At 43.3% G+C, this 13115-nt stretch overlaps 1 protein-coding gene and 1 long non-coding RNA gene across 7 annotated transcripts in view; one reads left to right on the top strand and one right to left on the bottom strand.

Moving 5' to 3' along the window:
• LOC118299620 (kinase suppressor of Ras 1-like) overlaps positions 1-9889 on the top strand; it is a 34599-nt gene extending 24710 nt beyond the window's left edge. For 4 of the 6 annotated variants that reach the window (XM_035623473.2, XM_047335375.1, XM_047335377.1 and 1 more), the window contains 14 exons: positions 629-712; positions 815-876; positions 1153-1265; positions 1419-1593; positions 2324-2381; positions 4065-4119; positions 4994-5245; positions 5323-5519; positions 5710-5806; positions 5903-6036; positions 6147-6278; positions 7066-7201; positions 8104-8237; positions 8891-9889. In XM_035623473.2, coding sequence (XP_035479366.2) covers positions 629-712; positions 815-876; positions 1153-1265; positions 1419-1593; positions 2324-2381; positions 4065-4119; positions 4994-5245; positions 5323-5519; positions 5710-5806; positions 5903-6036; positions 6147-6278; positions 7066-7201; positions 8104-8237; positions 8891-8993 — 1732 coding nt within the window. In that variant the 3' untranslated portion in view covers positions 8994-9889. The remainder of the gene's footprint in view (positions 1-628; positions 713-814; positions 877-1152; positions 1266-1418; positions 1594-2323; positions 2382-4064; positions 4120-4993; positions 5246-5322; positions 5520-5709; positions 5807-5902; positions 6037-6146; positions 6279-7065; positions 7202-8103; positions 8238-8890) is intronic. The other 2 variants (XM_047335373.1, XM_047335374.1) reach the window with 2 other exon arrangements.
• LOC118299621 lies at positions 3605-12667 on the bottom strand. Its single transcript, XR_004789906.2, has 2 exons — positions 12408-12667; positions 3605-5533 (listed from the first exon to the last, which is right to left on the bottom strand). It is a non-coding gene; the product is annotated as an uncharacterized LOC118299621 (long non-coding RNA).
• Positions 12668-13115: the final 448 nt, after the last annotated feature.

Below are 13115 nucleotides of genomic sequence, written 5' to 3'. Positions count from 1 at the left end.
GTGTGTTTTACGGTTCTACAAACAAACACCCCCACAACCAATTTTCGGAATGTCCCACTATCACTGCTGTGGCTTCCTGTGAACTCCCAGCGACAGACAGCGTGACTCTTCACTCTGAGCCCTCTGGTATGAGCCGCTGTGGAGTCGGAGCATCCGTGTCGGGAGAAGCCAGGAATCTGAACAATGCCGAGCACTCTGCCTGACCCATTGTTTATTTTACCAGACTGTGAATGTTTTAATATTGACCTTGCCTCTGCCTCCGGCCCAGTGACTCGGCTGAGTTCGGAAAAGGATTTGGATTGTATTTTGTAGCCTTTCATTAAATTCCCTGGAAACATTTCTCTTATCATAAACGTGACCGTGCCAAAGTCAAGTAGAATGATACAGATTTGTGTAATGTCCTTTGACCTTCACATGCACCACTACAATAATCGCCCCGCTATCATCTTGTGGGATGTCATGTTGTGTAAAAAAAACCCAATATCTTGATAATTAATTCACAGGGTCAGAATTATACATCAACCAAACAATGTCTCAGGGTTATAAACCTTTAATCACATGTTGTTGTGATGTTGTTTGCGTGATCATGACGTTGAACTGTGTTTTCTTCCGTCCTCCGTCATTGCAGGTTTTCAACCAAGTCGTGGCTCTCCCAGACGTGCCAAGTGTGTCACAAGAGCATGATGTTCGGTGTGAAGTGCAAGCACTGCAAGTACGAGACTGCGAATATGACCTCCCCTCGCACCGTCACGATCATAGTGCTGCGTGTGTTGTGATCTCATCGTCATCATCATCATCATCCATGTGTTCACAGGTTTAAGTGCCACAACAAATGTACCAAGGATGCTCCCTCATGTCGGATATCATTTCTCACATGTAAGCAACGTTCAACCTCATTTTTATACCGTTCACTTTTTCTTTTTACCTCAACATATGTGCAAATAATCTCAGGTAGAAAATGGCTGCATAAAGGAAGTCGGAAATCCCTCTGGGGCACCACCACTGTGCACATTTTCACCTAGTGTTTATTTGACAATTAATATTACGACAAAATAAATATTCGTCAACAAATTTCTCATCCCATGACAAAGATGAGACGTGGACTTTGTTGCTGAATGTGATGTAAAATTGCTTTATTTGTTTCTGACGTAGTGCCAAGGATGCGCAGGGCAGAATCAGTGCCATCAGATATCAATAATCGGATTAATCACACAGCAGAGATCCCACTGCAGTACGGCACTTTACCAAAGGCAATAACCAAAAGGGTAAGAACCGTCTTCATATTCCGTCTTAGATGTTTTTGATTCTACGACTGTTCTGGTAAAAAATTTGAGATCCAAAGCAGAGATAAGGTAAGTGTACTGGAAATACACCGTGTGTGCGCGTGTGTGTGTGTGTGTGTGTGTGTGTTTTAACAGGAGCCTCCCCCCAATTTAAACCAGCTGGATTCCAGCAGTAACCCATCCTCCGCCACCTCCTCCACACCTTCCTCTCCAGCACATTTCCAGCAGAGTAACCCCCCGAGTGTCAGCACCACCCCCCCGGCCAACTCCTCACCGCGGGGCTCCTGCGACAGCCGCTTCCACTTCCCAGGTCAGCGGCGTCGCCCCGTCACCGGTGTCACTCGCGTGCCCTGAGGCCTTGCGTCACAACCTGCGTGACGTGTGTTAAGTGAAGCTGGGAGATGTTTCTGATGTTTAGTCCACCAAATCCTATTAAAGCATGTCGACCAAAGGAGCGGACGCGGCTTAGGACCAGCTCCCTTCGTAATGCAGGACAGTTTCAACAGCAGCACCAAAATCAGTTTACAGAATGAACCTTTAAGTGGAACCAACACCTCTGAAACTGAACATAATCTCCTGAAGATTGCTTTTAGCCAGGACGATGTGATGAACTGAACTGTGTGTGTTAGTGATCTGTTTTCATTTTGGCATTAAATGTTAATAATGTTACCTGTCACAAAGGTACATATATCGAAAAAGGGGAAAGAAAATTCCTCGGCAGGTTACACACAGCTTGCGAAAGCTCTTATACCTGCCACCAGGGGGAGTTACTGAATGCTGTCTTTGAACCCTGGCCCAACCTTTGGCCTGTGCCACAGATGCTCTATTTTCTTTCAAGTTCATGAAATCAAAAGTATCTGAGTATTAATATGTGAACGCTCACGCTGTTGGATACATCGAGCCTGGGACATGAAAGGATCTAACATCCCCCGTTGGGAATTCGTGAAGTAATAAAGTAATTACGGGACGTAGTGTTGAATGAATGTTGAGTATTACTCTGGTTTTAGTGCGGTGTTTTGAAGCTCCACATCTTCCAACAGATGTCCCCGCCGCCACTCATACTGCTGCTCCTCATTCCGCCAGCGGCCACGAGTCTGGGTAAGAGACAACAACACCCAACCCCTGCATGCTACACAGACGGTACTCTACTGTAGGTATAGTATCGGTATACGTCGGCGTGACACAGATACCTTCCTTCAGCTCGACTGATTTGTAACATGACATGACGAGAATTCAAAGGTCATTTAAAAATGGTGTCTCCATTGCACAGTTCGTCCACTAGAGGGTACTGACGTGTTTCTTTTAGACCGAGATGTGCCCACCACATCTCTTAGACACTTCTCTAGAGCTCACATTTCAAGGGTCTTTGTCGATCGGCCAAAATGGTCCTTTTAAAATTGTACATATCCGTATCAATATGAAATATTCTGTTTTAATAGTATATAATAGTGTTATAGTGTTTTATATAGTGTTGTTTGTAATGTTTGTTGTTTAAAGAAAAGAAAAAATCTATTTTATCACATCAGATTTATCAGAAATGTGATCTGAGCTTCGTCTGAAACACAAGTGTAGACAAACACAATGTCCTGAAGCTAATATCACAAACTATTACTGTCGACGAATGATGAAAACTTTCGCTGTACTGGTGGAAAAGGTCAATGAACGCTTGGACTTGATAACTGGTCGAGTCTCATTTCGGCAGCAACAACCTCAAACCATGTTGGTGTTTTCATGTTGGCGCATGTTGCGGCAATACACAGTGCTTTGTGTCGAAGCAACTCAGCTTTAGTTTCACCTGTTTCACTGACACCCAGGGATGTCATGTTGTGGAGAGTCCTGCTGCTCTTGAGGCATGCAGTGATGTTGTCTGTGGAGAGCAGCCGCTTCCTCGGTAGTGTCCTGACATGGACACCGTGCTCCCTGATTGGCTTACGCTCGACTCATGAACAGGGATGCTAACTGACTCCAGTGATTCCTGAAAGCCTTTAGCTTTATGCTTCATTTTTATATTTTTTAATCATATTCACCATTCTGTGTTGTATCTTCGGAGATACTTCTTGGGACTGACAAAATTAGATCTTCGTTTATAGACAGTTTTTCCTAAATGTGGACTGATGAATATCTAAACTGTTCTGGACGTTGAATTCAGGAATATTGGGACATCAGGTGGGACATCAGCATTTTACTTTCGCCTTTAAAAGTGTGAAGCAACTGGTCAAACCAAAGTCACATGGCACAAGTCCTGTGACATGCCATGAGGGGTTGTGGTCGGCATCAACCGGAAAGTTCACTCCAAAAAGCGAAAGGGGAGAGAAATGACAGATGTTTCAGCTTGATTTTATACAATGGTACACAATTTGAATGACACATTTTGGTAGATGTAAATGCTGTATGATGTAATAGAAGTAAGTTGTTTTTAAACTGTTAACATTTTTTTAAATGAGGTCATTCCGTTTACCTAATAATCCATTAAGCTATCATAACACATCGTAATAGGCAAATCCTTTATATCAAGTAGCCTCAAACATATTAAGAAACAAATCGGTATAGAATATTATTTGAAATAAGAGCTAAATTCAACTCTAACACAGACTGCAGCACTCGCAATGAGCTTTAATTGATGCCAGATTTATACATGAATTCTGATATTTCCAAAGGGTTCAGTCACTTTTCGTCAGTCAGCCTATTGTGTAATGTGTTTAAACGTATACACACAGTAATAATTCTTCCACAAACGTAATGATTTTGTCGGTTGCTAATTCTTGCGTGTTTTTCTTTCAGTGTGTCCCAGGTGGGCCCCACTGACACACAGCTACCGGCTGCAGAACCAGGAGGGGTGAGTGTCTACAGATTTACTCTGTCACACAAATCCCACTTGCCTGTGCTGTATACAGGAGTTGTGCGGTTTCACACTCTACCAGTTTACTGTAGAGGGCCTTCTGTTCCCTTTTGTAGCAGTTACATAATTTGTCATTAGAGGAAGTCGGAAGAACTTTGTAGTGTTTTTGTCTCTCTCTTACAACCCTGGGTGAAATGGGTAATAGTCCTTTTAGCATGCAATTACAAATGTATTATATGAAGAACTATGCAAGCTGTATATTTTTATATTCTGATCGGTGCATCATACATGTGGGCTCCAGATTTTTCACAAAAAAACAGCTGATTAGGGGATGGAGCAAAATGAGTAGAGCTGCAACTAATGATTATTTTCATTATCGATTAATCTGCCAATTATTTTTTAGTAGTTTGGTCCATAAATGGTGAAAAATGTCGATCGTGTTTACGGTCATCTGAAATACTAAATCCAGAACATATTCACGTTAAAGAAGCTGAAATCAGAGACTTTTTTTCCCCATCCAAAACGACTGGAGCCGATTAATCGATTAACAAAATAGTTGGTGATTAATTAAGTATTCAAAAACGAATCCAAAGTTTATCCAATAACTGTTGCTGCCCCAAAAATCACCTGTTTTTACAGATGAAAAAAATCTTTCTTCACTTTCCCTGTTTGAGCGGCTGTGGCACAGGAGTTAGAGTCGGCCGTCCCAAAGGTCGGTGGTTCGATCCCAGCTTCCCCCAGGCAGCACGCTAATGTGTCCTTGGACACCCAACCCTAATTTTTGCCTCTGACGGCTCTTCCGGAGTTTAACTTAAAACTAATCAAACAATTAAATCTCCGTGTTCATTTCCTTTATTCTGCTATGTCTCAGGAGGAGGGGGCAGAGGAAGACTACCCAGTCGGGGATGAGGAAACAGCTGACCAGTACAGCAGCAAAAAGAGCTATCCCACCGAGGAGTGTGATGAGGACGGGCTCGAGGACCTGCCCTCTTCCATATGCCGCCGTGCGGCCGCCGGCCGCTGGAGGGGCCAGATCTCTCGTAAAGCCAGCCAGACCAGCATCTACCTGCAGGAGTGGGACATCCCGTATGAGCAGCTGCAGCTGGGGGAGCTTATTGGCAAGGTGAAGACGGAGGATGTGTCGACAAAATCAAAATGTCAATGTTAGGGTCCAACATGGCTGACTTTGTGGATGCGCAGGGTCGCTGGGGGAAGGTGCATAAGGGCCGCTGGCACGGCGAGGTGGCCATTCGCCTGCTGGAGGTCGACGGCAACAACCAGGATCACCTGAAGCTCTTCAAGAAGGAGGTGATGAACTACAGGCAGACCAGGCACGAGAACGTGGTCCTGTTCATGGGCGCCTGCATGGCCCCGCCCCACCTCGCCATCATCACCAGGTGCAACAGCGTGACTTGGAAAAAATGGAGAAAAAAAACAGATAACTACAAATTGAAATTTGAATTTTGCTTTTCTCCCCTAATTTCACCTAATGTCACAAATATATGTTTATACGTTGGGATGATTTTACATGTAGGTCATTACATGTATGATGTCGCTAACCGTGTATGTCATTAATTTTGTCTGCAGTTTCTGTACAGGTTTGACTCTATACACAGTCGTGAGGGAAAGAAGTCACATGCTCGACCTCAATAAAACCAGACAGATTGCACAGGAGATTGTGAAGGTAAGCATCAAACAAGCCGCTCCGTGAGATTGATGGAATGTGCAAAAAAGAATATGGGAAACAAGATTGTATTCGGCATATCCCTCTCTTCTACAGGGGATGGGTTATCTTCACGCCAAAGGCATCATTCACAAGGATCTGAAGTCTAAGAACGTGTTCTATGACAAGAAAAAGGTGGTCATCACGGACTTCGGCCTGTTTGGGATGTCTGGAGTGGTACAAGAAGGCAGGTGGGAGTGAAGTAAATGACCACTCTATCGAATTGAGCCGCATCTCTGGCCACTTGTTGTCTTCATCACTGCTCTATGTGTGTCTGTGCGGGGGGCCGACGTGTGTTTAGAAGGAAGAACGTGCTGCGGATACCCCAGGGCTGGATCTACTACCTGGCTCCAGAGATCGTTCGAAGGATGAGCCCAGAGGTCGAGGAGGACCAGCTGCCGTTCTCCAAAGCTGCTGATGTTTATGCATTTGGGTAACACATGTCGATCACACTCGAACTCTGTGTGTGTGTGTGTGTGTGTGTGTGTGTGTGTGTGTGTGTGTGTGTGTCTGTGTCTGTGTCTGTGTCTGTGTCTGTGTCTGTCTGTCTGTCTGTCTCTGTCTGTCTGTCTGTCTGTCTGTCTGTCTGTCTGTCTGTCTGTGTGTGTGAGTGTGAGAGTGTGTGAGTATATTCTTAGCAGTTTATTTCCAGATGATTCACTTTTTAGAGCTGATCAGTCAAAATCATCAGAATATGGTCTGAAAAAGACTTCTACCAATATATTGCCAAAAATAAAATAGAGACAATCTAAAGCTTGTACTGATCAAAAAATTTACGCCATGAGGAAGTCACAAAGAAAGAAAAATGGTATCATTTATAATTCAAAAATTAATTTTTCCAGGTTTCTCTGCCTCTTATAGTACTATAGACCTGACCTTTTAGCTTATATAGATCCAAAATATTTTATGATCATATGTCGTTGTCATTATCGCATCTCATCATGATTATGAAGTCAAAAAGAAATTACGTCATACAGTGTGGTAAAGTATTAACTTTTGCAACCAGTTCCTTTACCTTGTCTTTAGTTCGCAGCAATTCTTTTGAATCATTGACAAAAAGCTGGAGCCCCATTCCTGTTCGTGTAACCTTTCCATTTCACTTGTATGCCCCAGTGTGCATACATCTGAAGCCAGATGTATGCACGAAGAATCTGACTCATGAAGTAGTTTTGCAGTTGCCAGTTTTCCTGTTCTGACCCTGGTGCTTGTGTCATTTTCAGCACAATCTGGTACGAGCTGCAGGTCGGAGACTGGCCCATCACCAACCAACCTGTGGAGGCTAAGATCTGGCTAGTGGGCAGCAACGAGGGCATGAAGAAGGTGCTGGCAGATGCCAACCTGGGCAAGGAGGTGACGGTGGGTAGATCGTGGAAGAACTTGGCTGTGGCCCCCGGAAAAGAACATTTCAAAGTTAAATCCATCAATCTGGTGAACTCTGACAGCAATTTACGAGGCTAGATCTATAAAGGTCTTTATGCCCTTGAAAGCAATTGTGTGCTGTAGTAAAGAATTTAATCATTAACACATAGGTTGGAGGGATATGAATGATGATCACCGCCATTAATATCCTTACAACATAGATGTTGTATGGACACTGACGACCCCCACCCACATACTGTTAAAAAAAATGGGGGAAAAGTAGCTTTTTAAAAAATATATAATTCTTTGCATAAAAACAATAACAGCGCAGACCAATTAACTGTACAATGGACATAAATAATATAAAAATATAAATATAAATATATTTTATATATAAGGGCAACAGAGATGCTACTCTCCACTGCTGGAGACATCTTACAAATCCTGCTAATGAGTCATGAAATCATATCTCAAGAATCGTCTCACACTTGGTTTAGGGCCCACGGAAGCGCAGTGTTGAATTTGGACACGCAATTCTTTCAGTATTGATACATTCTGAATAAAAGGCAAATTTACCCATAGGGTACGCCCAGGGCGGCACGGAGCAGCTCGCAATTTATTTATTTTTCTGGCTCCGGTGACCAACTCTTTTTCTTTTCAGCTTCTCCTTTGCCCTGAGTCAATGCAGCATTTATTAACATTCACACAAATTCACTACAGCAGCCAACTCTGTTTCTCCGGGCCTCGCTGCTCACTGTCACATACGATCCCTTTTCCCACTCAAAGTCACAATGAATGCCTGCGGCGATGCCGTCGCACCCGAGTCGCACGCTAGCGAATGGCCAGCGTTTAACACATCCCCCTTTCATTGATTGGTCTTCTCGCTCCCACCCCAACAGGAGATCCTGTCTTCCTGCTGGTCCTCGGAGGCAGACGACAGGCCGACCTTCACCCAGCTGGCAGGCATGCTGGAGAGACTTCCCAAACTGAACCGCAGACTGTCTCACCCCGGACACTTCTGTAAGACTAATGAGTACGTACCATAGAGAGATTGTGTATTCATGAACCAGGGTGAGCCGGCCTACAACACTGTTCGCACCAACATAGGGAAAAAACAGGAGTCTGCGTCGATAAATATGGTATCAAAGTCCACATCTTCATGTCATGAAACCATGAAGGCAGAAAGGGTTTTGAGCTCAAAGGAACCGACACGCGATCGGTCAAATGGAACTGTTGTAAATAGGATTTTGTAAAGAAATGTGAATATTATGAAGCTGAGCATCAACTACTATAAAATATCTGCTATAATGTGACTGCTATTTTGTATTTTTTGGGGCGACTTATACCTGAGACAGCATTTTAGTTGGTGCTCGCTCTTCACGTCCTTTCTCTTTTGTTTTAAACAGACACTGTAATAGTGTTTCTCACAGTCTGAGGTAACACTCTTTTGTTCCCGAGAATCACTTCTTCTTTCTCCTCTCTGTCACTTCTCCTCTGGGGGGCCAACTGATTCAACTCTGCCTGCTCCTGCTGTGCCTGATCTCCGCGGTCGCCCTTGGATCCTACGTTTCCTCCTCCGCCTCCGCCTCCGCCTCTGTTCCTCTGTCTGTCCGTCTCTCTGTGCGCTCACTCGTTTTCCAACACTCCTGATTTCCTTCTCCTCACTCCGTTCATCTCCTGGTGAAGGTTGTGGGATCGTCATCACTGTCTGGGAGATCGCTGCCATCAGGGCCTGCATGCGCACATGCATGTACAAATACAGCAGCTGAGAGGCAACGGTGCACTTTAAAACTGAAACTGGATTTGAGTTTTTGAGACTGGATTGAGCAATTACTGATTACATTATTAATAATATAAGCTTTTTTTTCCAACTGTTTTCAGCATTTGCAGCATTTTCAACCTGTTTCATGTGGTGGTGACATGTGGTGTTAATAGGCATTGTTGTTGTATTTATTCTGCTCACACTGTGAACACGCCAAGGCATTGTCGGCATGTCGGCACTGTAAATACCAGGTCTGAACTGGGCCATGGAGCCAGAATAAACAGTTGGGGTGCTGTGTTGGCAGCAAGAGATTCCATAGGTCAAACAGAACAGGCCCATTAGCCAGTAATGGGGGGGGGTGTCAGAGTTAATAAGGATTAATAATAATAATGATAATACCTGACATCCTGGTCAGATACTATATCAGTCATAGCCTGGACAGCCTATGAGACAATGACATTATTATAACAACAATCTGCTGCTGAAACAAAATGTCTTTCATCACTGTCTCTATTCTCAGTCGTTAGATTCAAGTTCACATCAAAAGGCTCGTTTCACCCCCAATTTGCAAAACGGGCGTGTGCCTTTCCTGTGCTTCTGCATCATTTTAGTGAACTGGGTGTGGTTACTTAGACAGCGGAGTACAATATGAAACATGATAAAGCAATGACCTAGTGCATATATGTATATAAAGTGCAGGAGGTTGTATTTAATATACAGTGCTCATGTTTTTAAGAAAAAAAAAAGTTTTCATTGCAACTGGTACTGCATTCATATTTATGTATAGATTTTAGACACTGTAAACTGTTGACAGTTGATTGGTGTTTTTTTGGGGGTGGGGGAGGGGGTTGTACAGGATGTGTTTTTACTTTGGAAGCTTCTGCTCTGAACAGCTGTAAACATTAAAGCTGATCTCCAAAGACTCTGTTTTGTGTGGGCTTTTATATGTCAGAAAATGATGCAACCCATCATGAGGCAACCTACATGGATGCAACGTTGTACTCTGGGAGCGACTTCTAAAGACCACCGCTACATCAAAGTCAACATTGAAGAGTTTGCATGTCACAATTGGACATAAACTAGTATTATATGGTCGTGCGCCCCCGCTGACGAATGCAATGTGGTTCTGCTCAATAAAATTGGCTTGTTAACGTAAAAGGGATGTCACCATGACCTCGACCTTTGACCCTGATTTTGTTTCTAAGCGCAGGGAAGCCCCTGTAAATCAAAAACAAAGAAAATGGTGCACAAAAAAGGCGACAGCTAACTGATGGCGAGGAAATATCCGCAGATTTTTATAAAACATGTATTGCTTCAGAAAATCCCTTTAATCTGTGAGGTAAAGTGAATATTTATGCCAAATTTGAAAGGACTCACTCGAGGCATACCTCAAATAACGTCGCCGTGACCTTGAACCGCCAGATTCTGGTCAGCTCCTCTGTGAGTCCAAGTCAACGTCCGTAATCAAATTTGAGAGGACTCCCTGGAAGTGGTTGTGAGTTATTGCAAATCACAAAGCAAAAAAAAAAAAAGTTAAGTGAGGTCAAAGCCACCTGCACCTTTCGCCGACAAAATCTATTCCCTTCATCATGCGGTCCGACTGAATCTTTGTACTCAATTTGAAGAAATTCCCTGAGGGCATTCTTGAGATATCGTGCTCACAAGAATGGAAAAACACAGTGCCTCCGCCCACTGGCTGCTGCCGGTGAGGAGGCGCTAAAAGATGATGAAGAAACAAGAGCTGTGCACTTAATGATCTAATTGAATACCAGTAAATGCACAAGGTACATGGTTGAAAAAGGGTTGTTCTTAATTAATCGTGCTTGTTTTTGGGCAGGACATGTACTAAACTGATGAGAATGCACCTTGGTGCATTGACCATGTATTGAAACAATGCGACAGCAATGGTCCTGACCACTTGCCCATGGGTGCAAGTGCATTGGTTATTGAATCAAAGCAGGGGCTAGACCTGAGAATGACAACTGCGTCGGCCTAGGACGCTACAATTAAGAGTTCAGCGGGATGGCTGAGGCTTCTGGTCGAGGCTGGGTTCTCGGGTCGACAACACTGGCGTCTTTTAAACAGGAGTTAATGAGCCAACGTGCCCAGGGTGGAAGCCGGGCCTGCTGCCCCACACACGCACACGCACACACACACGCACACGCAGAGCAGAGCAGAGCAGAGCAGAGAGGAGCAAAAGTTAATGAGAGGTCAAGGGCATGACCCATTGCACATGCGACTGCGTGATGTACTGTGAGAGTGGTCACTCGTGACAACAAAACACTTCACGTCTCATCATGAACGGCCAATTTGCACTTGGCAGAGGGAAGGTGAGGTGTGCAAAAACTGCGAGCATCAGTATACTTCAGGTATGTTAAAGATTATTTTACTTAAAGCTTGCTACTTTTGGAACAACTCATTTTGCACTAAGCACATTTGAGTTGTATTTAAATTGTAGAACAGCACAATTTTAAGTGTACTCAGTGTGCTTTTATGTGCCAAAGTGGAACAACTTTAAGTATACTTAGTACTAAAAAGTACGTAGCTGTGTATTTATTAATATGCATGCTTGAATAGTGGAAATAAAGTGTATTTAATTTATGTTATAAGTACATTAGAAATTTATTGCAAGAGTCTTATTAATATACAAGCAATATACCATTAATATATTCTTATTGTACTAATATTAGACATAAATTATATTTTAAGCTTATTCTAATGAATAAAAAAGTACCCCTTTGTAGTTATTCAACAATATACTTTTTATTTATTACTTTACGTTTCGAGACCTCAGCCGACTTCCACATTTCAACTTTTGGACTCTTGAGGCAGACCCTGTCGCTGTGTCTTAAAAGCCAAGCCCCTGTCGGGAAATCGAAACCAATCTGTACAATAAAAAAACAAAAAAAACCGTTAGAATCGGCAAAGTCTCCATTTTAGCCCCAGAGTCCGGAGCAGACCTCAGCCAACCTCCACACTTCAACTTTTGGACAATGGCTCTTCATCAGCAGTCCCCTTTGCACAACCCATTAAGTGATTGGAGATTTCATATTTTCAAAAAAATATTTATTTTCAAATTTCTATTCGGCTCACTCTGTGTTATGGAGAAAAAAGCTCTCAGGAAGAAAAACAAATAGACACTGATGGTGGAGGAAAACTAAGTCAACTACAAACAGATGCTTCACAACATTGGAACCAAGGGGGTTAGGGTTAGGGTTAGGGTTAGCCTCCAGCTTCACAAAACCCCGACTTTGGACCTAACCCTAAATTGATGACTTTCCCCTCCCCTTGTTGCCCTAAAATGTGAAAGCTGTGATGCCCGGATTCTTGAGACTCAGCCCTCACAAACATGCGACAGGGCTTAGTGTATTGTATTGATTTGATTCAATGTGTGTTATGCTTGTTCATAGCTTAATTTGATGTTATTATCATGTAACTAACCTGGCACCTTTGTCCTCCACCAAGCGGCCTCCACGAAGAAACACAGCATCTCGTCTGTAGTTTTTCTTTGTTTATCACCCATCTTGTTTCTATTCCCTCCCTGACAAGTACAGTGTGACAGTTTACGTTTTTTTTCTGTCGCACAACTGAACGAGAAGCAGAAAGGTTCAAGGCAATGTTCAAATAGCAGAAGCATTTAAAAACAGAAGTGACCTTAAAAAAAGAACCATGATCATGAGGTTCACCCTTCGTTTTTTTAATTTTACCCCGACACTTCTTGTCTCCTCTTGTCACCCGCCACGGAAGATCTTCCAATGCCACAGCGGCACTTTGACAGCATCTGGGATATGGAGTTTGACTTGGTATTGATCCTTGTCGTCTGCTTCTGACCGTTGACCGGGCGACAGGGATATACACACTCAGCAGTTAATAGTCACAGTCAATCCAGTCGTATCTTATCTGCAGTCATGCTACTGCTCTTTGTGACCTTCCGCAAGCCCAGTCGGTCCAGCGGGGCACATGACATTCATGTGGTCATTCATTCACTTCTGCAACAAAACTGCAGTTGCTTTAATTTCCCGTTGACCTCATGTCAAGAAGTGTTACAGTGTAAAGTCCTGCAAACCAAATCTTACCTAAGTGAAGTATTACATACAGGTAAAGAGATATATGCAGAATTTTTATTTATTTCAACTGTACATATTATCA

The sequence above is a fragment of the Scophthalmus maximus genome, chromosome 11 (assembly GCF_022379125.1).
Source record: "Scophthalmus maximus strain ysfricsl-2021 chromosome 11, ASM2237912v1, whole genome shotgun sequence".
NCBI classification, from domain to species: domain Eukaryota; kingdom Metazoa; phylum Chordata; class Actinopteri; order Pleuronectiformes; family Scophthalmidae; genus Scophthalmus; species Scophthalmus maximus.
Note: the sequence above shows the minus strand (reverse complement) of the source record. Positions and strands in the feature narration are given on the sequence as shown.